At 44.7% G+C, this 27,764-nt stretch overlaps 1 protein-coding gene across 2 annotated transcripts; it reads left to right on the top strand.

Annotated features, from left to right (window-relative positions):
- On the top strand, positions 1 to 27,764 carry LOC138827292 (toll-like receptor 5). 2 transcript variants are annotated; one of them, XM_070022795.1, is made up of 3 exons: positions 1 to 56; positions 20,073 to 20,242; positions 21,198 to 27,764. In XM_070022795.1, the coding sequence occupies exons 2-3, from the start codon at positions 20,217 to 20,219 to the stop codon at positions 23,776 to 23,778; spliced, it is 2,607 nt and encodes an 868-aa protein (XP_069878896.1). In that variant the 5' UTR covers positions 1 to 56; positions 20,073 to 20,216; the 3' UTR covers positions 23,779 to 27,764. The 2 variants fall into 2 exon arrangements, with proteins under 2 accessions (XP_069878896.1, XP_069878897.1); XM_070022796.1 differs by lacking the exon at positions 1 to 56 and adding an exon at positions 739 to 811.

Genomic DNA, 27,764 nt, shown 5'->3' with positions numbered 1-27,764 from the left:
CTGGGACGAACAGGGCCGCCTGCAGCTCCAGAGAATTCATCCCGATCCCCCTCCAGGTGAGCGAGGGCCCTGCAGCTGCAGGGCAAACCTGTGGGTCCCCCCAAGTCCTGGGCAGGGCGGGAATGGGCTGCCTGCCTACCGCAGTCAGCTCCTCTGCCCGTCTGGCTCTCCTCCTGGGGCTGTTTCCAACTCTTTCCCTGGTGCCTGATCCCGGGCCTGGAAGGCGCCCTTTGTCATGTGGTGCTGTGAGGGGGGAGGGGGAGGGGTGTCCCCGAGGGGAAGGTGACAAGTGGGTACCTTATACCCAGGGGGCTGGACACCAGGAAACTCCAGCGCTGACAGTCACTTGCCTGTCATCCACAGTCACTTTCAACCAGGGCTGTTCCTTCCTGTCATGCTTTCAAACATTCACCTTGGTCCCCACTCACTGAACAGGTGGCTTGTCCCCAGTCAGCTCTCTCAGTCTTCCCTGGGAAGCCAGCAGCCACAAGCAGCAGGCCCTGGAAACCCATTCAAGCAAGGGCCTGGAACACTTTACCCTGAGGTAGCTACAGCCCGGAGGGACTCCATGGTAGATATCCATGGTCTCTATGTTAGAGAAAGAGAGAGAGAGAGAAAAAAAAAGAGAGAAAAGGGGAGATGTTAACTTGTAACCTGTTCCTGTAAAACCACAATTGCAAAGACCTTTTCTTGAGGGGTGAAGGTGTGTTTGGTTGGTTGTTTGTCTTGGGGATGAGGGTGTCTGTCCTTCCAGGAAGGCTGCTGAGGCTGTGTGGAACGGGTCATGGTGATCACGTTTTCCCAGCTATAGGTAAGCACTGTAGTTATCTAGTGTTGAGAACACATCTATCCAGTACCATGAACCACAGACAAGCAGCTTAACCCCACTGCCCTTCAGATACTGTTGCTGAGCAATAACCCAATCAATGTGGGGCCCTGTTTGGACATCATGGGCATCTATCATGCTGTCTCCTGCCTACTGACTTGGAAGGCCGATGATGATCACCTGCAGATGCTGTGTGTAGCTCCTAGTTGGACTCTGAGTGGTCTGATCATTTTTCTCTGGATTGACTGAGAAGATCTGAGCTCTGAATAGCCTGTCTGAAGCTCTCTTGAACTTCTTGATTACTTTCACCCTATTTTCTGGAGCAGAAAACAATAGCTCCAAATTTCCAGTATGCCAAGCACAGCTCTGGGGGAAGTTCACTGGGGCTAGATGCTAATCCTTCATTTGCCAAATTGTAAGGGGGTGCGGGAGAGTCCTAGAGAAGGGTGAATTAATAAGCAGTACAAAAATCACCCCTATTTTAACAATCAATCTGGGATCACAGACTCAACTAGCAAGGAAATCCTGGAATTCCCAGTTACTGCATTCAGATGTGTTTCGTACTAAACTTTATGTGAACAATAATGTCCAGGGCAGATCCAAATCTTTAGTCAGATCTCTGGAGCCTGGGCAGATTCCAGCCCTGGTTTCACAGTTTTCTAATATGTGAGCCACAACGCACAATGTACTCAGCTCCATGGAAGAGAGACAAGTTTGAGGCCTGGAGCCTGCTGTTCTGAAGCATCCAGCTTAGGTGGGAAGATAAAAACCAGACAATTCAGAAAGACAAATCAAGAGACATCGTAAAAGAGGAAAAACTAGGACTTGGAGATCAGTTCTATAAAGATAAGGTTGGCTTATAACCTGAGAGATGGGTGGACTGGAGAGAATTCCACCAATATATTTCTAAGTGTTGAGCAAAAATATTTTTATTTACACTGGATGCTGGTGGCTCACACCTGTAAACCTAGCTACTCACAAGGCCGAGATCTGAGGATCAAGGTTCAAAGCCATCCCAGGCAGGAAAGACTCTTACCTCCAATAAACTACTAGGAAACTGGAAGTGGTGCTATGGCTCAAGCGGTAGAGCACCTGCCTTGAGCTGAAGAGTGCAGAGACAGCGCCCAGAGTTCAAGCCCCATGACCAACAAAAAAAAAAAAAGTTTTTATTTCCTAAAGAACTTAGAAAATTCAAAATATTATATTATTGTGGGACATATTGCATTATTGCATTTGATACTAAATGGGGATGTCCTTTAATTAACCAAAACACACCCCTTGAGAGCAGGAGAGGTCAAGGTAAGGAGGAGAGAAATGATGGGGAGATAATAAGAATGTGAAAGATAACATGGTCACCAAGGGACCAAGAGAACACGGTCTTGGGCAAAACATATAAGTCATAAGAGGCAGGAGAAGAGAAAGGAACTGGTGACAAGTTGAGTGGAAGAAAGGAGGGAAATAAAGGAAACCAAGACAGAAGAGATTCAGGAAGTAGGCAACCAAAGCTGCCCACTGCTAACGAATAAGTAAAATACTGGAGGAGATAGACTTCAAGAGGATTCTCCAAACCAGGCACAGTAGAAGCATATCTGTAATCCCAGCAACTGGGAGGCTCTGGCAAGAGGATTGAGTGTTCAAGGATAACATGACTTTCATATCCAGGCGCTGTCTCAAAAGCAAAATTTAAATGTTTTTGTTTTAATTAAAAATGGATCCAGACAACAAGGGGTTTAAAAGAAGCTGGTTAATGGGCAGTTGGAAGCCCTGGGTTGAGCCTTCAGACTTCATATCTTAAGAACTGGGTCATAAATGAAAGGACAGATCATTTCTCAGAAAGAAGGGAGGAGTCAGCAGTTTCAAAGAAGATTTTCTGTTTGTTCTGTGATACGAGTTGGAGGGAAGAGGCCTATTTATGCTAAAGGGATATTAGAGGAATGTCCTGCTCCCCTCCTTTTGTCTCTCCTGCAAGGAACCCATAAAACTTTCTTTCTGGAGAATTCTCAGTCCAGCCTGAGGATATTGCAGGGCTGACATGATTGGCTTTTACCTCCCTAGGCCATAATAAATCTCTCAGAGCCCCTCCCCTTGACTTTTTCCCCCTCAAATGGTGATGGCTAGCTATTTCTCCTTTATACAAATTAATAATACCGTCATAGTCACACACACACACACACACACACACATAAATAGCATTTACTTTGAGCCAGGAACTCTTCCAAATACCTAAGAAGGATCCACAGACAACCAGGATTTAGACTAAACATGGCCATGTACTTAAACCCGTGTGCCAAATTCAAGATAAGTAAGTTGGTGTTTACTTGAGTCAAGTTTCTCTTCCTCCCTCATCTATTAGATTCATAAGTCTGCCATTTCTGACAGATGGCTTGTCCAATGTCATGAAACAAGTTATCTATCTACACCCAATTTTATGGTGGCTCGGACCAGCTTTTATATAGTCGATAATAGCCAACAAATAATCTACCATTTGAGAGATATCACAAGGGACCTACAATTCTGAGCCGTATGTCTCCCCCTTTACTCTTCATGACCACTCCAGTCTGGAGACAGAAAAACTGCCCAGATTGAAACCCAGACAGCTGAAATGAAGGCATCCTCAAAGCCACTTTCAGCCCTATCTGTGTCCTGAGATTCCTCCCTGACTTTGTTCAGAAATATAACTGGGTCTAGTGAATGTCAGGACCTCTTTTTATTTTTCCCTCAGTATCTTAAAGCAAAACAAGGAATGAATATGCATGTCCCACATGAACACACTCAGGTATGCAAGAACTCTACCACACCTTCTAGATATCAAGTTAATATGAGTTTAGAGCTTTAGTCTCACTGGGCTAGAACCTATAGGAAACACCCCAGACTGTGTCACAGTATCCAGATCTTATGCACTGCCAAGGCAGAGACAAGGGCAGACAGTACTTCCTACCAAGGGTTCTGGTTCGTATGGGGTTTCCCATGAGAGCACTCTTGTTCTAGTCTCCCTGGCAGCCCCATTCAGTGTGTCTCTATTGTCTCAAGATCCTAATTATCTGGCATCTAGCCTGAGTCCTGTCTCCCTGCCCCTTCCCCCCCTCTCCTTTGCCTTCTCTTTCTGTCTTGCCTGTGTTTCTGAAGGTATCTCCCAGCCAGGCCTCTGTGTCTTCACCTAAAGGCCCTGTTCAGGAAGCCAAAACCAGAAGAACCTGAGAGCCACTCCTGGGTACAGTCCTGTCACATGCCTGCCCTGGGGCAGTGACCCGGAGTCGGCTGGAGAGGTGGAGGTAGCTGGGCTTGGTGGAAATCAAGAAGGAGGAAAACAAATGTTCTAATTTCAAAATAGCATTAACCACAAACGCAGTCTTTACTAACAATGAATTATTATTATTTTTTTGCCTGTCCTGGTGCTATCCCTGAGCCTCTTTTTATACTCAAGGCTAGCAGTCTACCACTTAAGCCACAGCACTACTTCCCAGCTTTCCTGAGTAGTTTTTTGGAGATAAGAGTCTTACAGGCTTTCCAGCTGGGGCTGGCTTTGAACTGAGATCCTCAGATCTCAGCCTCCTGAGTAGCTAGGATTACAGGCGTGAGCCACCAACACCCGGCTACTAACAGTAAGTTCTTAAGAGAAAAAAGAAGTTTCTATTTAAGGCCATAATCAATCTGTGTCCATTTTTATTAGTATGTTGATAATCTTCTATTCCACTGAATATTTTCAAGATCCATAGGAATATGTTTGCAGGTTAGCCATCATGGAGATGCATGTTCTGTTCCAGGGATGAGCGGCTCTGCTCTGTGATTACTGTCAGTCAGCGTTCCTGAGGTAATTTTAGAATTTGCAGGTTGTAAACGTTTCTGGTTCAGATTTGCCATTAGACAGATGCAGAAACTGAGGACAAGGAAAACAAACCCGTTCCGGATGCCCAAATGGTGGCTAAGGGAGCCTTAGGACCACCCCATTTCCCATTTTCCAGCCCCGCATTTCTGTCCTGAGCTCAAGCATGCTAGAAGAAGCTCCCACCAATGGGTGGGAACACAATCGCCCTCTGATTCCCTGCCCTGCCTCCAAATTGAGCAGAACCACTCACTCCAGGCTGCCTGCTGGGCCAGATTCCACCTCCTGAGGGGGCACAGGCCGCCAGGGGACTGCAGTGGGACACGAGTCTGGGGGTGGGGGGTGTCACACTTCCTCAGGCACTCCCCAGGAAATCATCATCCCCGGCCTGGAGTCTCGTGGCCTTCCTCTCCCTTCTTCTCCTTTTGGGGGCTCACATTGTACCTGGGGTGTCTACGTCAGCTGTAGTGTTGACATGACTTTGTGGAACTTTCTCTGGAGATACAGACTACTACAGGTCCTTCCCAGGATGGAAAGAGGTTTTATAAAAACCTCTCCCTGCTTTCATTTTCCGCAGATAACTAATTGCAGTTTAATAGGATTTCTATTCCCTGCTCACCCTCCCCTCCTTCCTCCCAAGGGCTTCCAATTTCCATCACAGTCCAAATGATTTTTGCTGCTCTTAGCAGCTTGTCTGTGGCATGACTTCCAGGGGCTGCTATATTGGACTTCCCAGCTCTCATCTGCTCCAGCTCTCTGACCTTGCAGTTGCCCAGCTTTCCTGGCAATTTACTCTGTCATCAATACGTCAGGTTTAGCTGACTTGCACTCAAGGAGGCAAAGCCTGGGATGGTAATTTTCTAATTGAGAATACTGGCTCAGCCTTGACCTAGACCCATGCAGGTAGAGATGTTCAATTCCCGGGTGAGCTCTCCTTCCTCAGGATTTTAAATGTGTGAGGCTAGTTAGTTAACTTTTCACAGCCAGTTAGATGCAAGTATTTATCTCAATAAAATCCCTTAAAGTTGTACTGATGAGTTTATAATAATTGGACAGTTTATAATAATTGGACAAAAGGATGTTGTGTACCTAAACAGTGTGTGTGTGTCGGGGGGGGGGGGTGAGTTCTCAGACATATAGTTATCAGAATAGCAGTACTTTTCGTTGCTGCTGTTTTGGTTGTTTTACCGTGCTGAGAACCATTACCTAAAGATATTAAAGGAAAGAGGACACAGAGTTATGCAATGAGCTGTGAGCATTCAAAGAAGTACCAAATGGCCATGGTATGTTGAGAAATCCACTTCCTCTTCTCCCTGTTCCTCTTCAGTGGTTTCTAAAGGGAATTGTAGAGGTGTAATTGCATACATGATGGTTGTCTATTTAAGCAAGCAAGAAGTAACTGGATTCTCTGGTTTGGACACTGGAGGGTCCTTGGGTACTGGCTTGTGTCTGATGCTGGGGGAAGTAGAAACAATTATGGTTGTTATTTTATGGATGATTAAACGGAAGCTCAGAGAGCATTAGCACTTGCCCAAGCTTACACGTCTGTTAAATTGTGAAGCCACTGTTTGAATCCAGCCACCACTTTAGTTGTCATTTTCCTTTCTCTCTGCACTCCATTTAGGCAAGCAGGAGTTGATTCCCAGCAGAGCTCAGCTCTGCTTGTCTCGCTGGGTTCCAGACCCTCCCCACACGGCCCTGACTCTGCCAGGCGTGCGCCCCCTGCTGGTCTCCAGGAGGAGTCGCTCTTATGGACCAGAGAAATTGACCTGGAGCTCTCCTGTTGCCTTAGCTTTGAATACAGCAGTGAGGTCTTTCCAGAAACCCTCTTCAGTAGCCTTAAATGAGCCCTTAACTAAGCAAGCACTTCCTTGGGGGGTATCGTCGAATGCTTTACTCTGTGTGTGTGTGTGTGTGTGTGTGTGTGTGTGTTGGCAGCGCAGGCGGGGGGGGGGGGGGGGGGGGTAGGGAGGGAGGAGAAGGTGGGTTTACTGGAGCTTGAATTCAGGACCTGGGTGCTGTCCCTTAGATTTGTTGCTCAAAGCTGGTAGCCTTACCACTTGAGTCACAGATCCATTTCTGGCTTTTTGGTGGTTAATTGGCGATATGAATTTCAAGGACTCTTTTGCCTGGACTAGCTTCCAGCCATGGTGTTCAGATCTCATCCTCCTAAGTAGCTAGGATTATGGGGTTTTAGCCATTGGCGCCTGGCTGATGCTTCACTTTTTTTAGGGCTGAGAAGAATTCAGCGTGAATGTATTAATGTAACTCTTCTCAAAACTGATCATGCAATATCTTGTTCATAGGTAATTCCCAGGAGAGTCAGGCTGCTTAGGGAGACAGAAGGGCAGGAAGGACTAAAGCAGTTCTTTTACAGCCTGTCCATCCTTTCCAAAATAGGATCAATGCAGCAACAGCAGCAGCTCTCCACCCTCCCCCCCCCACCATCCCCCAGGAGCCCGTTAAAAATGTCTGATCTCAGATCCCACCCTTGTTAGAAATGCCTGATCTCAGATCCCACCCTTGTTAGAAATGCCTGACCTCAGATCCCATCCAAGGGTGTGGGATCCACATCACCATTCAACAAGATCTCCAGGGGACTGGTGTCCAGAACACCCTTTGGGGCTCTGTATATGTTAAACAGAGTTTCCAGTTAAGATTTTGCTTAAGTAGCACCATGACAATGAAGTTTGCAGCTGCATTCAAAGTTTAGCACCACAGGCTAGGACATAACTTCATTGAGGAACCATTTAATCTTCTGTAAAATGACAGAAAGCCCTGCAAGTCAACTCTTCAATGGTCAGGACACTGTCAGCCTAAATCAGAGACCCAGCAATTCCACAGTGCCTCCTAACATGGCCACAATTACCTAATCCTACTGCTTAGAAATGTCAAAGTCGGATGGTGACCTTAGCTCTATTTCACCCCAGAAACCCACAAGACTCCTGAGCCAGCAAGTTGTCTGCTCACTCAAGAGTGGACAGGGGAATTGTCTTGTCCTTGTGCTACAGCCCTCAGAAATCAAATGACCACAAAAATGACACAAGAAAGACTTCTAGTACTCAGGAGAAAATTTCCTCACCACCATGATGATTTGGCCCTCTCTAGAGTCACAAGGAAGAAAGATTCTTTCCAATTGGATGATTTAGACATCTACCTTGTCAAAGCAGAGGTTAGTGAAGGTCCAATGTCCTACTGTCTAATTTATAACATGGTCTCAATCTTTTCCAATTCAAATTCCGTTTAATAGCAACACACCTGAAAGAAAAATGCCATGTAGCACAGAAAAACATCTACGTAATGTTCTCTGTTTATTCCTCTTAGCAGACTTCCTTATTTACCACTTTCTCCTGATTCCCCAAAATAAAAGAAAACTACAATCACTGGGATAAGAATCCTGTATCTCCAGAACTGACATCTTTGAACAATCATAGGACCCTCTGCCCCTTGTGTTAGGACGAGAAGGCACAAAACATGCTTCTGATGAAAACATAACCTTCTCCAAAATGTTAACAGGACAAATCTTGCTGGGATACTTGAGTAGTAGTGCTAAGAAGGGCAGGGATCTTGCATGAATAAAACTGAGTCCCTGCCCTGAGATTTCCAGATAGTGGAGAAAGCATAATGTAATAGAAATGCTGCCATGGAGATGCACTCAGAATATCAAGGGAGAGAGAGCACGCATGCCTGGAGACATGTGAACACTGTTCTGTAGAAGAGCTGACCTCTGGAGCGAGTTGGAATGGATGAGCCAGTGAGATACGCATGTGCATTCAAGCCCCGGTGGCCAGACCAAGCATAGAAAACAGGGTGAAGGCCGAGTTCTGAGAATGCCACGTTAGATATGCAACATTGCTCAATGGCAGACCAGGGGTCAACTGGAAAGGTAAACTGAATTTGAGTTTCCCCTCTGTCAGATGACAGTCCACATCCTAAGAGCGAACCATTCTAGAATTTGGGTTGTTGTCCCAAGCAGAGGTCCCTGATGTCATCTTGAAGAGTTCTGACCTCACAGGCCAAACCACTGAAGAGTTTCCTGGTTAGGAGTATACTACAAGGCTTCACAGCCTTGGCTAGTAGAATAAGTGTGATAGGGTCATCAACATTATAGCAGCTTTCCATCATTGCGACAAAATACCTGAGATAAATAATAGTTAATAATAATAAAGGAAAAGGTTTGTCTTGGCTCATGGTTTCAGAGGCTTTGGTCTGTAGTTACTTGGACTGTTTCCTTTGGGCTTTTCAGCAAAATTTATTGTGGTAAAAGCAGGTGATGAAGGAGGCTGCTCATCTTGTGTCAAAAGAAATCGAAGCCATTGATTCACTCCTCCAATGACACAACTTCTTCCCACTAAGCCCCGCCTCCTAACGCTTCCACAATAATGCCACTTCCCAATAATGCCATAGGCTAGTGACCAAGCTGAAAGCATATAAACCTTTGGAAGGTATTTCGAGTCTATGCTATAACACACTATAATACATGGTGGGAGATCACATGAAGCTAAGCAGAGGCAGCAGGATTGCAAGGTAGGGAAATAAATCTGGAGATTTCCTGAGGTGACATGCACAGACTTGGCCACTAATTGTGTTGATATTGTTATTGAGGCTTCTTCCGGTGGGGGTTAAAGGAAACCAGTATGACCTTACCTACTGTGTCACAGTAGAAGGATATATGCACTGAAGACAGAAATAAGGATCTATGCCCAAAGATGGTTGTAAGGCAGTGTTGAGCCAGTTAGAAGGGACACAGGCAGGTCACAGCTCTGAATGCTATGCATTTGGGAGAAAACTCTACATAGGTGCAAAAGGATGCTGCGTGGCGTGTTCTGAGGAGGAAGAATCTCACTCAGAAGCCAGTGGCATCACATAACTAACGAGTTGCTGATAGGAAGGGGGTGCTAGCCCAGCTAGGAGAGATTAAGTGACATGGAGTGTTCTGATAGGGCCAAGACCATTCTATCTGAAGGACTCAGAGACCCAGCAGACAACTTTCTACACCTGGGCAGCAAACCTCTCGGGGCCAGGAGGAAGAAGGGAGGCCCTAGGGCCAGATGTGAGAGCATTCGTGCATCCAGTGGTTATTTGACAGCCCATGACTTTGTAGTTCCTGGTGCTGCTGCAGGAAGTCGAAGAGAGCAATGCAATGCCTGGCCTGGAGAATGAAGTTCTCATTTACAAATAAAGGAGCTGCAGATGGGCTTTTAACTACAAACCAGGGAGCTTGACAGCATTTGTGGACAGATTTCCAGGAGAGCTTTAGTAGATGGTTTATAGCTCTGAGTGGAAGGGGATCCCCAGGGGCACACGTTCACACAGCCAGCTCATTTCTATCCTGACAGGACTTCCAGTTTCTCCCAACTTTGGGAATTCGGCAAGGTGTGGATGATTTCTCACTGAACACCCCCCCCACACACACACACACCTGCAAGCTCTACCCTGCTTATAGAACAAAATCTGCACATAAAAGGCCAATTTCTCTCTGGGCTAGACAGAAGAAATTCTCTGTGTTATGGAATCATAAACACTTTAAGAGGCAAACAGACCCTAATGAGACCAGCAAGCATCAGTAAATAAATCAGCCATGCTCTGAGCTCACACCAGACTGGAAACCTAATGTGCTGATCTGGGAGCCCTGTTTACTGAACGATCCTCAGTCCCTGTGAATATTCTTGATGCTCTGGGAGATGGCAGCCACTGCGGTAGGTCTGGAGAGTGCGGGGACCCTCTCCAGCGTTTGGCTAGCACGAATCGTGGGTCTTTGCGCCTACCTGTGTCTGCATGTGACACAGGAGTGAACTGCTCCCTCTGACCACCTGAGCTTGACTGTGAGATACTGATGTCCCCCTCCCAAGGGCACTGCGGGGTGCTGCCCCAGGACCATGCAGTCCTCCTGCTGGCCAGCAGAGGGCAGCAACACATCCTGATGGGAAGCCAGGCTTTCTAGAAATCAGGGCAAAGCAAGTGGGGACAGGTTGGGGGTGGTAAAGGAGATCTGGAGATGGTGGGGAGCCACTCCTGGTGGAATAAGGGGGGACAGGACACTTAGAGGTCTTGTGATGAGGACACACTTAACTAGTGCAAACTTGTCACACTGGGCGTGGTTTTAGGAGAGCAGACATGTAGAAGAGGAGAAGGCTGGCAGCTGGTGCAGGCTACAAAAGCAGGACAATCTGAGGGCTGAAGATGCTGAGGGGTGGTTTGAGAAAATCAGTGAATCTAGCAGAAAGAACAGGCGTCAAGACTCTGATGCTCTTGGAAGGATAGGAAGGTTCCAAGTCAGAGAGGTGGTTCTGTGTACGTATGGGCATGGGAGAATTAGGTAGTGGGACGTGTTGTGGTGAGAGAAGAACTCAACATACTAAGAGACTGGTCATCCCAGGAATAAATGACCAGAGTATGAAGTGGACCTTCAGACTGACTGTGAAGAGGGCAGGGAGCTCCTGGGGGAAGCCAGCGTTGAAGTGACTTGAAGGGAAGTGGTTACAAGTGGTAACTGAGAGATGAACCCCTCCCCAAATAACGTGTACAGCCACATCCAAAGATGAGAGGTGTAGATTAGAACTGTGTGCTCTTCAGCAGGTGACTGCGTTTCTCAGCCTCAGTTTTCTCATCTGTAAAATGGTCTCTGCAGTAATGGTGCTTAGTAGCTACAAAAGACTAGGGAGAGCCAGGTTCTGGTGGCTCACACCTATAATTCCAGCTATTCAGGAGGCTGAGATCTGAGGATCGTGGTTCAAAGTCAGCCCAGGCAGGAAAGTCTGTAAGACTCTTATCCCCAATAAACCACCAGAAGTGGTGCTTTGGCTCAAGTGGTAGAGCACTCACCTTGAGCTGAAGAGCTCAGAGCCAGCGTCCAGGCCCAGAGTTCAAGCCCCACAACCCACACAAAATAAAAAGACTGGGGAGAGAGCGAGAGAAGGGAAGGCCCTCCCAAATGTGTGGGTATTCCACCATATGGGAGTATAGTGATTCCTCGGCAGATACCAAAATCCTCACCTGCTTAAGTCCTTTCTATAAAATGGTGTCGTATTTGCACACAACCTTCACACATCCTCCCCTGGATTTAAGTCGTTTCCGATTTCAATCAAACCACACCTATTAACTTGTGGGTGCTAGTGCATAGTTGTGATGCTGTATCTTTGAGAGTATAATGAGGAGGGAAGGAAAAACAACCCCTGTGCATGTTCAATACAGATATGGGGCTTTGGTTTGGTTTTGTTTTACTGACTATTTCTGATCTGTGGCTGGTTGAACTGAGATATGGACCTGGAGGATGCTAAGAGCAGTGGTACATTGCTGGGCTCCCTTCCTGACGGGCCCAGTGATTCTCAGATGAGAGTGTGCATCAGAATCACCCAGAGGGCTTGATGAAGACATTGCCAGACCCCAGGCCCACAGCTTTGATTCAGCAGGTCTGGAGTAGGACCCATGAATATACCTTGCTCCCCAGAGGGTCCTGAGAATCATTATGTAATGTGAAGAGACCAGAGCTCCTGGTGAGAAGCGATTCCTCGTACCTAACACAGTGATTTGCACAGAACTCAGCCTAGGAAGAGTCCCAGGGGGACAAATAGGTGGCGTTAAATAAAAAAGAGGTCATCGCGGTATACCTCACATGGTGGTTTGTGAGGGAACATTCCAGAGAGCAAAGTCTGAGGTTGATGTCAATGTAGTTGTCTGGTTTTGTGTGTGTGTGTGTGTGTGTGTGTGTGTGTGTGTGTGTGTGTGTGTGTGTGTGTGTGTGTGTCACAGGACTTGAACTCAAGGCCTGGGCACTGTCCTTGAGCTTTGCCTCTCAAAGCTCGTGTGCTAGCACCACTTGAGCCACACCACTTTCAGCTTTTTGGTGGTTAATTGGAGAAAAGAGTCTCACAAATTTTCCTGCCAGGGCTGACTTTGAACCACGATCCTCAGATCTCAGCCTCTTGAGTAGCCGAGATTACAGGCGTGAGCCACAGCACCTGGCACCCTCTGAATTAACCTGTCAGTGGCAGAATGCTGGACAGGAGGGCCTTTCCATTACCTTGGCAGGGTGTGGGCTGTGAGATGCCCATTCATTGGCATGTTCCAATGAATTCTGCAGTTTCAGTATATTCTGCAGCTGAAGAATATTCTTGCCCCCTGAGGCTTTTCAAGGCCAAACCTGCATTTTATACCCACCTTTGGAATTAGTTTATGATTTGTTTTACCATGTGAACTCCAGGTACCCATGGAAAGGAGCAAACTATTTTTCTCAGATGGTGCATTCCTTCCCCCCCCCTCCCCACCCTTCCCCCCCCCCCAGCTTGGTATTCCTCTGTAGCCCTGCGTTTGGAGCAAGCACCTGCCAGGAGATACTCACCCTCCTCAGTTTGCCTCTGCTGCCAGCCTGCAACCAGCTCAGAACCCAGGGCCAAGCATCCATTAATGGTGCTATTTGTTAGGGATCAAACAGTGAGTTAACATTAGAGCAGGCTGGCTTGGCCAGAAGCATTCTCAAGGCTAACTGTGGCATCTGGGGAGCACAGGCTCCTATCCCTGAATTCAGGCTTATGTGTTTGCTGCAGACAAATCACCACTCTAACTCATGCAACTAAAGCAAGCTGGTCTGCGGTCCAAGCAATTAAGTCAGGAAAGAGAACCTGCTCCACTAATGGCTGAGATTAAAGTGAAATGAATTCAGTTCAAATGAAAGGGATACTGACCCTTCTCCCTCTGGCCTTATTATCTTAATTAACAGTTCTTGGCAACAGTATTGAGGCCTGCATTGATTGTGCTGGTCCTGTTTCTCCCTTCCAAGCCCTCGGTATAAGTTAACCCAGCCTTAATCATCAAAACCCAATCCTCACCAGCCCTCCAACTGTTCTCACCAGCCCTTCTTTCTCTAAGAGTATCGCGAGGTTTCAGAGTTGGCAGAGATTCTTTGAAAATTGCTTTCATCAAAGTAGCTGGGACACAGCTATAAAATGCAATTTCCAAGCCCCACCAGGCCCAGGGACTATGAAAACACAGTTGTCAGGTTTGGGCTTCAGTAGTGATATTTCGGGGTTATTTTTTAAATTGTGAGAAGATTTGTGTAATATACGTTTTCTTGTGTTCATTTTTTTTAAGTGTACAGTTTTAGGGTATTAAGTACATTCACCACCATCAATCTTCAGAACTTTGTCATAGTCCCAAACTAAACCTTTGTATCCAATTAAGCAGTAGCCTCCTCTTTCCCCTTCTCCTAACCTCTGATAACCTCTGTTCTACCATCTGCTCTAAATTCCTCATTTAGAATGGGGTTATAGCTAAGCAGTGTAGTGCTTGCTTAGCATGCATGAGGGCTCAGTCTCTAGCTTGTATGTCTAGTCTTCATACAAACAGAATCAGACCATACTTGTGTGTGTGTGTGTGTGTGTGTGTGTGTGTGTGTGTCTGTCTGTCTGTCTGTCTGTCTGTCTGTCTGTCTGTCTGTCTGTCTGTCTGTCTGTCTGTCTGTCTGTGTCTGTGTCTGTGTCTGGGTGTTTACTCAGAGGATAATGTCTTCAGAGTTCATCCATGGTGTAGCATGTCTTGGAATTAAAGCCTGAATGGCTATAATTTCGCCTCATGAATTAAAAGCTTGGTATTTAAGTGGGAATCATATTCAGTTATATGCCATCAAATTTTGTCCTTGACAGCCCTTGTTGGATTGTTTCTACCTTTGGGCTACTATGAGTAATACTGCTGTGAATCATGTTTGGGTTTTTGCTTTCCGTTCTTTTGGGTGTAAATCCAGATGTGAAGTTGCTGGAATCCTACGTTTATTTTTTTTGAGACAGTTTCTCACTGTGTAGCACAAGCTAGCCTTGAACTTGAGTTTCTCCTGTTCCAGCTTCCTTGGTGCTGGGAGTACAGGCATATGCCACCACCCTATCTTGCTATGCTTAGTTTTCGAGTGAGTAGGGTTTGTAAGTACCTGGGGTGGCTCTAGGACACCGTCAGGGTTGCGGCAAGATTTTCTACATACATTTGGAATCACCTGGAGATACTTAGTACTCTAAACCAACTAAACCATCCTTTTATAGATGGGAGCCAGGCTAGATTTTTTTAAATCACCACACTGATGATTCCAAGGTATGGCCAATTTCAAGAGCCACTGGATTACCCCAATGATTCTCAGATCTGAGTGTGTATATATACACTTGTGAAGAATAGATCCCTCAGAGCAGTCCACTTGTGTCTTACTGAAGAGGTCTAGGAAAGCCAAGGCCAGCTGAGATCGGATCATCTGCGAAACATGAAATTATCACTGAGTTACTGGGTTACTGAGTCCAGGGGCCAGAAAGGTCTTTTTTTTTTAATCAAAGAAAGAATTCAAGGGTGGACACAGAGGAAACTTCAATAGTGGAACATTTAGTACTGCAAAGCAACGCCAGCTTCTGTTGTGGTCATAGGAATGGTCAGTCGTGGAAAGCTTGGCTAGTGTGTGTGTGTTATTAACCCACAGAGACTGGGGTACAGTTATCAACTCTTCCCACATGTCAGGTGGGGGAGTTCTTGGCCTTCAATGGTCAGGCATGGGCTGTCATTCCACAGTTGGTGGAGTTGTAGGCCAGCAAGACTCTGCAGCATGTCCCAAGTGATTCCATTAATGTCAGCAGTCTGGGAGGAGATTCTTTATCAACATGGAAGCCATCATTCTCAGCCAGGGAGTTCCTAACTCCCGGTCTGATTCCTACGTGAAGAACACAGAGGCAAAGGACATGTACTGCTCATGACTCTGAGTGCTGAAGTGCTGAGTCTGCCCTGACTCCCGGGGTCATTCCAAGGCCAGCCCTATGGTTAGTGCAGACTCCACCATGCAAGTGCAGGGCATAGAATCATTTAGAGAATCTGACTTTAGAGTTCATTGGTTCTGATATAATGCAAATGTGAATTTGTTCCTAATGTAATGGATATTAGACAATAATGCTGCTGTGTTGGAGAAGGACATTAGGAAACGGGGCTGGGGATGTGGCTAAGTGGTAGAATGCCTGCAGAGCATGCACAAGGCCCTGAGTTCCATCACCAGCGACAACCGACAAAATGAAAATACAAACAAGACCCTGTCTTAAGAGAACATGCATACCATATTTGCTAATGTGTATTTTTACATGTAATAATAGATAACTACATTAAGCCAAGCAAAGTCACTACAAATACAAAATACACTCCCAGTGTCTGTCATCTGTGTCCCTTACGTACGTGTGTTTGGAGCCTCAGGCATCTACAGTTGGCACTGAATTTTTCCCTCTGATACCAAATGACCTCCTCTTTCCACCACTTCATACAGTTCACAACCTGCAACTTTTCAGGTTTTTTTAAAAGCCAAGTGCCATATCTATTTAGTACTGATGTATTTTTTAACCACTTAGATTGGCTAATAGGGTGCTGCCATTTTTATTTGGATCCCAGTCTTTCCTTTATGTGTCCCTGATGAATTTATTTTGTTTTGTTTGTGTGTTTGTTTTTTATTGTGAAAACACCACACAGAGGGGTTACAATTACAAGGGCAAGATAATGAGTACATTTCTTATCAAGCATTGTTGCCTCCTCCTTTGTTTCCCCTTCCCATCCATTCCCATCTCCCCCCTCCCTCTGCCCCCCTATCCCCCCCACCCCGCCAAAGTTGTAAAGTTCGTTTTTTGACATAACGATTTGTACATCTCATTGTTGCAATGGGTCCACCTGGATCCCTATTTAAATGATTTGTTTTTTTCCCTTCCCCTCCACAAATTATACCAATATTACATACAGTGGAAGCAGGGGTTATACCGTGGGGGAGGGACATACAAAGCAACAAAGAAATAATCTTATAAATATTTTAGAAACAATTGCATGAAAGCAAAAATATTTGAATACTTATCTTGGGATTCATTTCACCTAACATCAATTTACCTTGATGAATTTTTTAATGTATTTTACTCTCATTTCTCCATAAACCCTTATACTTTTATTTTTTGGTTTTTGAATAGTGCAGTGACTTTTTTTGTGTGTCAATCATGGGTCTTGAACTCTGGGCCTGGGCACTGTCTCTGAGCTCTTCAGCTCAAGGCTAACGCTCTACCACTTGAACCACAGCGCCACTTCCATGACTTTTTTGTTTTTGTAGATAGTCTTGCTATCTAGCCCAGGTAAAACTCAAACTTGAGATCCTCTGGCTTCTGCTCCCAAGTTGGGGTTACAGGTGTGCACACCACATCCTGCTCCAGTGTGGTGGCTTCTAAGAAGGAATATATGGGTTGGGGGTGGGGGGTTGGGTTAGCACTTATCTAACATGTACAAGGCCCTGGGTCATAGAAAGCAGTGTGTGTGTAGGTGTGTGTGTGTGTGTGTGTGTGTGTGTGTGTGTGTGTGTGTGTGTGTGTGTGTGTGTGTGTGTGTAATCTGATATAACTACCTATAGAAATAATTGTCTGGATTGTTTTTTAAAACTTAGTCTTATAATGTTTATTTAGGAACATATTCCTTCCCCCCCCCCACGAAGTTTAGTCTTCTATCTCTCCCTTTTCTCTCTCTACTCCTTTCTCCCTTGCTGTCAGCACAGGTTGGCTCTCCAGTTACCTCACCTGGTCCTCTGTTCACCTGTCCTGCCATTTGACCCTCAAGGAGGTTCTTGAGAGGTTTAAAAATGCAGTTATTTCCTGCCTTTTGGACCTCATAAAAGAGGTCTGCATGGTATCTCTATAATAAGACGATAAGCCCCAACAATTCTCTAAGTCCTACTTATTCAGCTGTTTTTATCCACTTGCTTACTTTAATTCTAGCTTCTCTATTGCAGGTTTGGAAATTCAGTTACCTTGGGATATGGGTTGTTTGGGTCTGTCTTTCACTCATTGTTACCACAAATTCAAGGTCACACCACCTATGTCAGTAGACAGTTGGAGTCTGACACTGAATCTTTCATAACAAGATAGCACTTCAGCCAAGAAATTGAACTCTATATTCTGAGCTGGCATTCTCAGTCCTGTGTCTATGGGGATGCAATTGTAAGATGAGCAATCATTCCTATGTGTGGATAAAAGAGTAACTGAAAAATGGTCAGCAATTCGGGGTCACACTGGTTATTTCTGCAAACACTGGTTGTTCAACATCAGCACGTGTTTATCTTATGGTCACTTAAAATCCTCATTTGTAAAGTCAAAGTTTCTCTTTTCTTCTAGGACAGCGGTCAGCAGAGTTCAGTCTATGTTTGGATTGCAAAACCTAAAATATTTACCATTTGGCTCTTTACAGAAAATGTTTTCCAACTCCTGTTCTGGAACATAAACCACGATGGTTGTATGTATATATTGCTCTCCATAGCACACTGAAGTGGGAAAGCTTCTGGAAACCGGGGATCTTTCTGTACCCAGGTGCAAAATTTGGTTAGTGATACAATATGCAAGGACTTGAATCTGTTGGCAGATTTTCTAAGACACCCATGACCTCATAGCACATGTGAAGTACTTCGGTATGCTGCCTGCTGCCAAGCAGTATGTAAGTGTGAGCACAGGTGTGCACCACGGCATCTGCTGGTGTAAGGCTAATGTTCTTTCATGCCTTGGAGGTCAAATTAGAATCCATTTTACACTCTAAGATATGAGAAAGATGCATTAAAGCTCAGTATAGGTGTGATCTTTCCACTACTCTTCCTTTCCTCCTTGTGTCGCCATGTCTAGTCTGAAGCACATCTTCACCCTGGGTGGGTTCTACTGTAGAAGGGCTTAAACTTCCTCTCACAGTGCCTTCCAGGACTCTAGAATTAGCTGCTAGAATCATAGCTTCATGACTGCATACCAGGAAACACAGACCTTGGTTTTAGGACTTGTCGCAGCAGTTTGCTCTAGAGGTATTATGTGGGGGAGGGGGGGGAGGGGAGGGCTTCCTGAACTGTAATCATCTGCTCTGATTTGTTTCAATTTCCTCTCAATAATTTCTCCAGTTATCTATTGAGATCACTTTGAACCTTTGTCCCATTTTCCAAAATATGCCTTTCTTCCACCTGTATGTATAATCTATAAATACAAGATCATTAAACAAGATCATAAGAAATTCATTAAAGAAAGAAAATGGCTATTCCATTTCCATCACCCAATCTGGTCACCCACAAAAGACACAATTACAAAATACATAGAGAGAAAGAATAAGTAGGAGACCAAAAAAATCCTGGTTTTAGTCATCATCATCATCATCATCATCATCATCAGGGTGCCTGTGAGGAATGTGGAAAGAAAGAACTGGAAACTTTATATCCCTGGGCTATAATACTGTCAGATCTAGACCCCTTTTTATAATAACCCCTTAAGTATTTTGAAATGAAATTCATAATCATAACATCTTCTTTCACATACAAATGGAAAGAAATCAATTTACTTCCCTCACTGGGTTATTGGGGAAAAAAGAAATTAAAAAGAAAAGTAATTTATAATGCTTTGTGCAGTCTTTCCCTACGTGAAAGCTGGGACACAACTATGCTAGAAAACAGTGAGTTATCTGGGTGGGCATTCATGTATTCTAAAGAATACATTTGGATTTAAGGGAAGTAAGATCATATTGAAGTGACACTTCTTAAACTTTTATAGCACTTGACATTTTAAAATGAAGGCCAAGTAAATGTGCTTCCCTGTGAACGTAGAAGGGCACTGTGAATTGTGTAGTCTGAACCTCCACACAGCAGCATTGACCATGGTGATGTGATCTTCAGAAATGGGCAACAGTAGTCCAGATGGAACGCAGTACAGTCTTCCCCAGATGGACAGGGAAGTGGCATTCCTAGAATGCCACAGTACAGATGAGGTCATTTGGAATCAGTTTCCGTCGCTAGAGATGCTGATGTGGATGCCATGACTCAGCGTGGTACAGGTCTTCATGGACCTCCTCATCTCCACCTCCTGTGGGCACGCTTCCTGTCACCGTGACAACCCTGCCACGTGTATCCATTTGCAAAAATGAATATGCTCCCTGAAATGACTATGTCCCCATCAAGAGCCACCTCTTTACCAGAAGTTATGTTGATAAAAATGCAATTCAATATAACTTGCTGCATTGATGGGGAAAGTCCCCTCAGAGGAGACCAACAATAAATAAAAGTAAACAAGTAGACACAAAAATGAAGGATAGAATTGCTTTGACAGAAATAACCAGGGTGGCTTGTGAGAGAGTGGTAGAACGGGACAGTGAAGTTATTTGAGTGCCCGCAGGGAATGCTCTCTGGGGAATGAGTGCTATGAAAATTCAGTTACGTGAGGAGCAGAAGAGGGCTTTTGTCAAGGAAACGTGGGGTTTTCTCTGTATTGCTCCTCATCGGACATAGCACAATTCTTGGAATATTTCTTGAGGACTTCTTTTTTGGCAGGGGAAGGGCAGTATTGGAAATTGAATTGAAGGCTTTATGCCTGCTAGGCAGGCCCTCTACCACTTGAGCCAGGCTCCTAGCCCTTTTTTGCCTTTGTGTTTCAGGTAGGAGCTCACACTTTTTCTCTGGCTGACCTCTGACAGTGATCCTCCTCCCTCCACCTCCCAATTAGCTGAGATTACAAGGGTGTCCACCGCACCTGGCCTCTTGGGCACCTCTTGTTGCTACATGCCAAGTTGGATAGATGGATGATCTCCCTAGTGGACTCAAGCAAGTAAGTGTGGTTTTGTTTATTGTAAACTCACCCAGTCACATAAATATCAGGCATGAAGCAAGTGCTCAATATATTTTATTAAATTGATCAACTCTGACTCTTTGTGTATTTTAAGATATAAAGTACCTAATGTCTGTATGGCAAGACACACAGGTCAGTGGAGATAGACTCGAGGCCTGGAAAGATGGGAGTAGAAAAATCAATGTGTTTATTGACCACTCATCAGTTGGGTCTTCTATGTTGGGAATGGGCTCCCTGGTTGAAGTAAAGCAAAAATGTGTTTCTTTTGGTGCTTTTCTTGAATTTCCCTTAGTAAATCCTGAATGCCTAAACAAGATACTTATCATAAAGAATAGATAAAGGATTTTGTAGTTGCTTTTTGGTTTTTGGTACTGGGTATTTAACCAAGGACTTTGTGCCTACTAGGTAAGCTCTTTATTGCTGAATTACATCCTCAGCCCAGGTGAAGTAATTTTAAAGCAACCTAGAATCATGTTTAGGGACAGGTGCTGGTGGGTCACACCTGTAATCCTAGCTACTCAAGAAGTTAAGATCTGAGGATCTCAGTTCAAAGCCAGCCCAGGCAGGAAAGTCCATGAGACTCTTGCTTCCAATTAACCACTAGGAAACTATAAGTGGAACTGTGGCTCAGAGTGTTAGAGTGCTAGCCTTGAGCAGAAAAGCTCAGGGACAATGCCCTGAGTTTGAGTCCCACAACTGACAAAAAAGAAGAAAAGAAAAAAACATAGAATAATGTTTAGGGAGCAGAAAATGCATTATTATGGATTTGATAGAAAGACAGTGAGAAAAACCTCTTCTACAGTGGGTAATATGTACTCTATCAAAATATTTCCCAATCTATGAGTTAGGCAAAGGGGTTTAAGGAGCAAGCACAACAGACCCAGGAACAGTGCTTCAAGCTTAAACGATATGTTTTCCTATTCCTTCTCCATAGGATCATGGCAGATCACCTTGACCTTCTCCTAGGAGTGGTGCTCGTGGCTGGTCCTGTGTTTGGAACTTCTCCTTGCTCCTTTGATGGTGTGATAGCCTTATTTCGTTTCTGCAACTTCACCCAGATTCCCCCGATCCCCAACAGCACAGAGACCCTCCTTCTAAGCTTCAACTACATTAGGACAGTCACTGCCACATCATTCCCCTTCCTGCAGCAGCTCCAGCTGCTAGAGCTTGGAACCCAGTACACTCCCTTGACAATTGGCAAAGAGGCCTTCAGAAACCTGCCCAATCTTAGGATCTTGGACCTGGGCAAAAGTCATGTGGACTTCTTGCATCCAGATGCTTTTCAGGGATTATCCCGACTGTTTGAACTTAGACTGTTTGCCTGTGGCCTCTCTGATGTTGTCTTACGAGATGGCTATTTCAGAAATTTAAGTGCTTTAACTCGCCTGGACCTCTCCATGAACAAGATCAGTAGCCTTTCCCTACATTCTTCCTTTCAGGAATTGAATTCCTTAAAGTCTATAGACTTTTCTTTCAATCAAATACTCACTGTATGTGAGGATGAGCTCAAACCCCTCCAAGGAAAAGTGTTCTCTTGGTTCAGCCTCAAAGCTAATAACCTGTACATCAGAGTCTTGGTGGATTGGGAGAAGTGCATGAATCCATTCAGAAGCATGCAGCTGGACACGCTTGATGTTTCCGGCAATGGCTGGACAGCCATCATCACGGAAAACTTTTGCAATGCCATCTGGGGAAGCAAGGTCTCTTCTTTGATTCTGGACCACCATACTATGGGTTCTGGCTTTGGATTCCAAAACATCAAAGATCCTGATGAGAACACATTTGCTGGCCTGGCCCAAAGTTCCGTAGCACACTTGGATCTTTCACATGGTTTTATCTTCTCCTTGAAATCCCTAGTCTTTCAGAAGCTCAAGAACTTGAAAGTTCTGGATCTGTCCTACAACAAGATAAACACAATTGCAGTAAATGCATTTTATGGGCTCGACAGCCTCCAGATTCTCAATGTATCTTATAACCTTTTAGGGGAACTTTATAATTCCAACTTCTATGGGCTACCAAGAGTAGTTTACATTGACCTTCGAATGAATCACATTGGGATCATTCAAAGAGAAACGTTCACATTCCTTGAGAAATTACAGACCTTGGATCTCCGGGACAATGCTCTTAATAGCATTGATTTTATTCCAAGCATACCTACTATCTTCCTGGGTGGAAATAAACTGGTGACTTTGGCAAACATCGGCTTTACAGCCAACTTTATCCAGTTGGCTGAGAACAAGCTAGAAAATCTGGCAGAGCTCTATTTCCTCCTCCAGATACCTGATCTCCAGATTCTCATTTTAAATCAGAATCGTCTTTCCTCTTGTAAGCCACAAAATCTTCCTTCAAGAAATCTCAGCCTACAACAACTCTACCTTGGAGAAAATATGCTGCAACTTGCCTGGGAAACTGGATCCTGCTGGGATATTTTTAAGGGTCTTTTCAATCTCCAAGTTCTATATCTGAATAATAACTACCTTAACTTCCTTCCACCTGGAGTATTTAGTGACCTGATCGCCTTAAGGGGGCTTAGCCTCCACTCCAACAGGCTGACCATTCTTTCACCTAACAGTTTACCTGCTAATCTAGAGGTCCTGGATATATCCAGGAACCAGCTTCTATCTCCAGATCCTGGTTTATTTACATCACTTAGGTTCTTGGACATAACTCATAACAAGTTCATTTGTGAATGTGAACTTAGTGCTTTTGTACATTGGCTCAACCAAACCAATGTCACCATACATGGCTCTCCCACCGAGATATACTGCATGTACCCAGACTCATTTGTAGGGGTTTCTCTGTACAATGTTTCCACAGTCGGCTGTGATATAGAAGAGGTCTTAAAGAACCTAAGGTTTTCTCTTTTCCTCTTGTTCACGGTCACACTGATTCTGTTCCTCATGACCATCCTCATACTCACAAAGTTCCGGGGGGTTTGTTTCAGCTGTTACAATACAGTCTGGAGACTGGTATTCAAAGACCAGGCCCAGGGAACAGAGTCTGATATGTACAAATATGATGCCTATTTTTGCTTCAGTAGCAAAGATTTTGAATGGGTACAGAATGCTTTGCTTAAACATTTGGACACTCAGTACTGTGACCAAAACAGATTCAACCTGTGTTTTGAAGAAAGAGATTTTGTCCCTGGAGAAAACCACATAACCAATATCCAGGCGGCGGTCTGGAGCAGCAGGAAGACTGTGTGCCTTGTGAGTAGACACTTCCTTAGGGACGGGTGGTGCCTAGAAGCCTTCAGTTATGCCCAGAGCAAGTGTTTATCTGATCTCAATAGTGTCCTCATCATGGTGGTTGTCGGGTCCCTGTCACAGTACCAACTGATGAAACATAAGAGTATCAGAGGGTTCGTCCAGAAGCAGCAGTATTTGAGGTGGCCAGAGGATCTTCAGGATGTTGGCTGGTTTCTTGATAAACTCTCCCAACACATCCTAAAGAAAGAAAGAGGACAGAAAGAAGATGGTCACATTCCATTACAAACGATAACCACCATCTCCTAGCAAACGAGCCGTTTCATTGGTTGCCCGAATAATCCTTCACTTTCTATGTGCCTCAAGTTACTCTATATTGGGCTCCCTTTCCTGCTATGAAACATCGGTCACTTGATCTTAATGTCAACACGGTGTTTTTGTCTCACTGAGTGTCAAACAGAAAATAAGAGATCTAGAAAATTGAAACTGTCTCTAGAGGTCCTCAGTATTGATTTCCTTTCAGACCCACCAATACTGTCCTCTCCTGCTGGAGCGAGTACAGATGTCTCCTAGTCATAGCAAGGGAACTGTGGAGGAGCATCTTGGGAGAATGGGCTATCCTATGAATCTTAGCTGTCTGGGTCCTGCAAAACAGTGATACATAGGAAATAAATCGAAGAGATGCACTTCTTCCTTTGGATACGGGAACAAATCCAGGGCTGGGTGCTTGTCACACTCCATCTTAGGGATAAGAGGTGGCTTCAAAGAAGCTGAATGAGAATGACAATATATCCTTGACGATGTATCTCTGTGGCCAGGATGTATTTCTTGTCCTGACTCTCTGCTCCTTCAGGTTGACTCCTTATAGGCAGGTCATGATTGCTCTGTTTTGTGTAACCTTTCTTTCAGCCTGACACTTGATATTAGAATATAGGCCTGACACACAGGGATCCTGGGTTGAATTCTGCTTCTGCAGCCGATTAGCTCTGTAACATCAAGGATGTTACTGAGGCCCAGCTTTCTCACCCGTAGGCATAACAGTCTCTACCTCACAAAGCTGCTGTGGAAATGATACTGGCCAAGAATGTCAGGGCCTCTGGAGTCTTCCCCTCGGTTGACTTCATGGCCACACCATAGTATCCACACTAAAGGGCCTCTAGAAACAATCACAATTTCTTTGGCTTTGTACTTTTGTTAATCCTAAAAAGAGTCTAAACATACTTGTACCCCAATCCTTCTTTTTTATTGAAATAGAAATGTTTTGTTGTCAAAGCATTAAAAAAATTTTAAACCAAACAAAATATGTCATACATACCCCTTGCTTTACATTTAGTCCACAACCAACACAACAACTCAAGCTACTGAAGCTTGAGAAGTAGCCAAAGGCCTGGAACTCAGTGTTCCAAAATGTTATTCCCTGCCCCTTGCTAGCACAGAGAGAGAGAAAGAGAGTGTAGTCTCAGTCCAGCTTCTTGGAGCCACTTCTGACTGGTGAGTCTAGACTTAGCAATGGAATTATTCCAAAGGCCTGGAACTCAGTGTTCCAAAATGTTATTCCCTGCCCCTTGCTAGCACAGAGAGAGAGAAAGAGAGTGTAGTCTCAGCCCAGTTTCTTGGAGCCACTTCTGACTGGTGAGTCTAGACTTAGCAATGGAATTATTCTTATAGAAACGAACCCCACTCTACTGCTTTATTCTAGAACATTCCCCCATGTGTTTCCATCTATTCTACATGTCTTCAAAATACAGCTCATGAAGTTCCCGGAGATCCCTCCAAAGCTCTCTCTACCTTTTGTAACAACTCTTTTAAAACTAGCACTTAAGACTTCCTGCCTGACTTGAGGGTTGTGGGTCTGGCTGACTGGCCCCCTCCTCAGCTATAAATTCCATGAGCAAACATCATCTGCCACATCCAAACCTTGCTGGCATAACAGGTCACACTTGGTTTCAGGACCACACACCTGCATATTTTGTCTGTGCTTCTTCCTCTACTGAATCTCTTCTCCCTTTCCCTATCCCTGGTCTTTTGGTGAATTTCCTATCTTCGCACTGACTTCAGATCTCTGCTACTGAGATGTGACCTTGTGCCACTGTGTTTAGTATGGATGAAGACAACCCTATCTGAACTCCCTGAGGGCAGGGCCTTGTGCTGTTGGTCTGTGTATTTATGGCTCAGAATGGGACCTGGCCCATGGTGCTTGCTTAATAAATACCCAAAGTGCATTATGAGGCTTGGCCTTCCTTATATCAGTGCCTGTGACTCTTAGATCTCTGGAGGTGGGAGTGGAGGTAGGGAGGGCCGGGCTGTGCAAACGCTGAGTGGCAAATGAAAGGGAAAGATCCCGTGAGTTCTAAAAAGCCCATCAAGCTGCATTTCATGGATTAAGGCTCCTGGGACAGTCACAGTCTAGACCAGCAGCCAGGAGTTGGACTAGAGTTGAAGGATGAGGGATGCAGGGAATCAGTCCTGATGAATCTGCAGGGAGCCCAGTCCTCTTGGAGATATAGTAGAACAAGACCAAAGCACTGCTTCCTGCCAGTGACAGTTACCACTACAGCTCAAGAAGACTATGGAAGACAATCACCTACCCACACCTCTACCATGCTGCAAGGGCAGGCATGATGCCAAGTAGGTCTCCCTATCGGAACACAAGGACAGAACTTCTGTGGGCAAGAGTCGCCAGTTGGGGATAGGTGTGTGGGACTAGGGTGGAAGCCTGCTGCAGCAGAGGCCTTAGAGACCATGACCATGTCATTTTCCCAATCCCTCCCTGGGACATTGAAATGGCAAATGTGGATGTACCCTTCCCCTGTGAAAGAGGTCATCTCATAGCTTTTCTCTAGCCCCACACTTAAAATCACAACATCAGACCCACACTGAAAAACACCTTGTGTGATTTGTATGCTGAGTTTGTAGGAAACTTCTTCACACCACATCATACATTCTGACCACTATTAAATTCAACACACCACTCTAAGCTATTCCACAAATTCTCTTTTCTAGTAAAGATCCAACATCTTCTTAATTTATTTAATTTTTTCCCCATGGATCTTTCCATCACCAGATCCAACAGCTGGAATTTTTTTTGAGGCCATTTCCCAAATCCTTATCACTTTATACGAGTTGTTACACATATAACTAAGAAGAAAGACAGCAAGCAGAGCTGTGATAGGAGTGAATTACGGGGCAGTCAGCTGTGACCTTGTGTGCTGAGAAGTCTTTCCAGCACTCACTTCACAGCCGTTCAAAGTCAGACCTCAAGAAGCAGAGAGGAAAGTCAGCATTCCATCACTATAGCAAATGCTCTTTTAGGAAGAGAAAGGTCACTGTGGTGAGTGTACCTGGTAGAGCATAGACAGTCATCTCAGAGAGAGTGTGTGTGTCCCACATTTTAGAGGGCATGTTCCCAATGACCTAAAGACCTCTCACTAGGCTCCATCTCTCAAAATTCCCTCCATCTCCCAATAGTGCCATTCTGGGGACCCAGCCTTTAATATAAATGCCTCTGGAGGGGACACTTCCCAGATCCAAAGTATGGTATCCATAGAGCATGGTCTTTGGGGTCCATGCCAAAATAGGAACCACTGCAATTCCATCTAAGAATGCCTAGAGCTTGCTGTGTTTGAAATGGAAACTATCTGGCAATCTTAGAATATTTATCAGGGCTGTGAAAACTTCAAAAAGAATCCTCCTCTTCACCCCAAACACAACTGACTGAAAATTACTTGCCAGCCACACACATTTGCCATGAATAATATTTTAGGTAGTCTTGATATCGTATTAAAATGAATGTGGCTTAAAGAATTAAATCACATAATAACTATATTGGGAAGATAAAGAGGTTATGGAATAGAGGTATATGGTAGCTAAATGTTCATCTACCACAACAAAAAATACCAACAGAAGCTATTGGTAATATTAAATGGGAAATAACATTTTGCATATATATTTAGATGTATGGAAATGCCAGAAGAAGAAAAAAACTTGACAAATTAACACTAATTGCTTAAGAGAATTCTGCTCATTTCTCCATAGGAAAAGCAGTTGAAATCAGTGTTTTTAGACTGGACTTAAAGACACTGGAAAACTTCAGAGCAGTTTAATAGGGCCATGATCTAAGAGAAAGAAATCAAGACTCCCCCACAGTATAACCCTTGTTTTCACTGTATTTGATGTAGGTATAATTTGTGGAGGGGAGAGGAAAAAACAAAATGTTTAAATAGGGATACAGGTGGACCCATTGCAACAATGAGATGTACAAGACGTTACGTCGAAAAACGAACTTTACAACTTTG

Source organism: Dipodomys merriami, unplaced genomic scaffold (genome assembly GCF_024711535.1).
Source record: "Dipodomys merriami isolate MVZ:Mamm:240054 unplaced genomic scaffold, mDipMer1.0.p SCAF_153, whole genome shotgun sequence".
NCBI classification, from domain to species: Eukaryota; Metazoa; Chordata; class Mammalia; order Rodentia; family Heteromyidae; genus Dipodomys; species Dipodomys merriami.
This window is presented reverse-complemented; position numbering and strand designations above follow the sequence as displayed.

Coding starts and splice junctions, on each gene's coding strand:
- LOC138827292 (XM_070022795.1), top strand. CDS start 20,217: ATGATCTCCCTAGTGGACTCAAGCAA. Junction 20,243..21,197: donor TCCCTAGTGGACTCAAGCAA/GTAAGTGTGGTT, acceptor CCTTCTCCATAG/GATCATGGCAGATCACCTTG.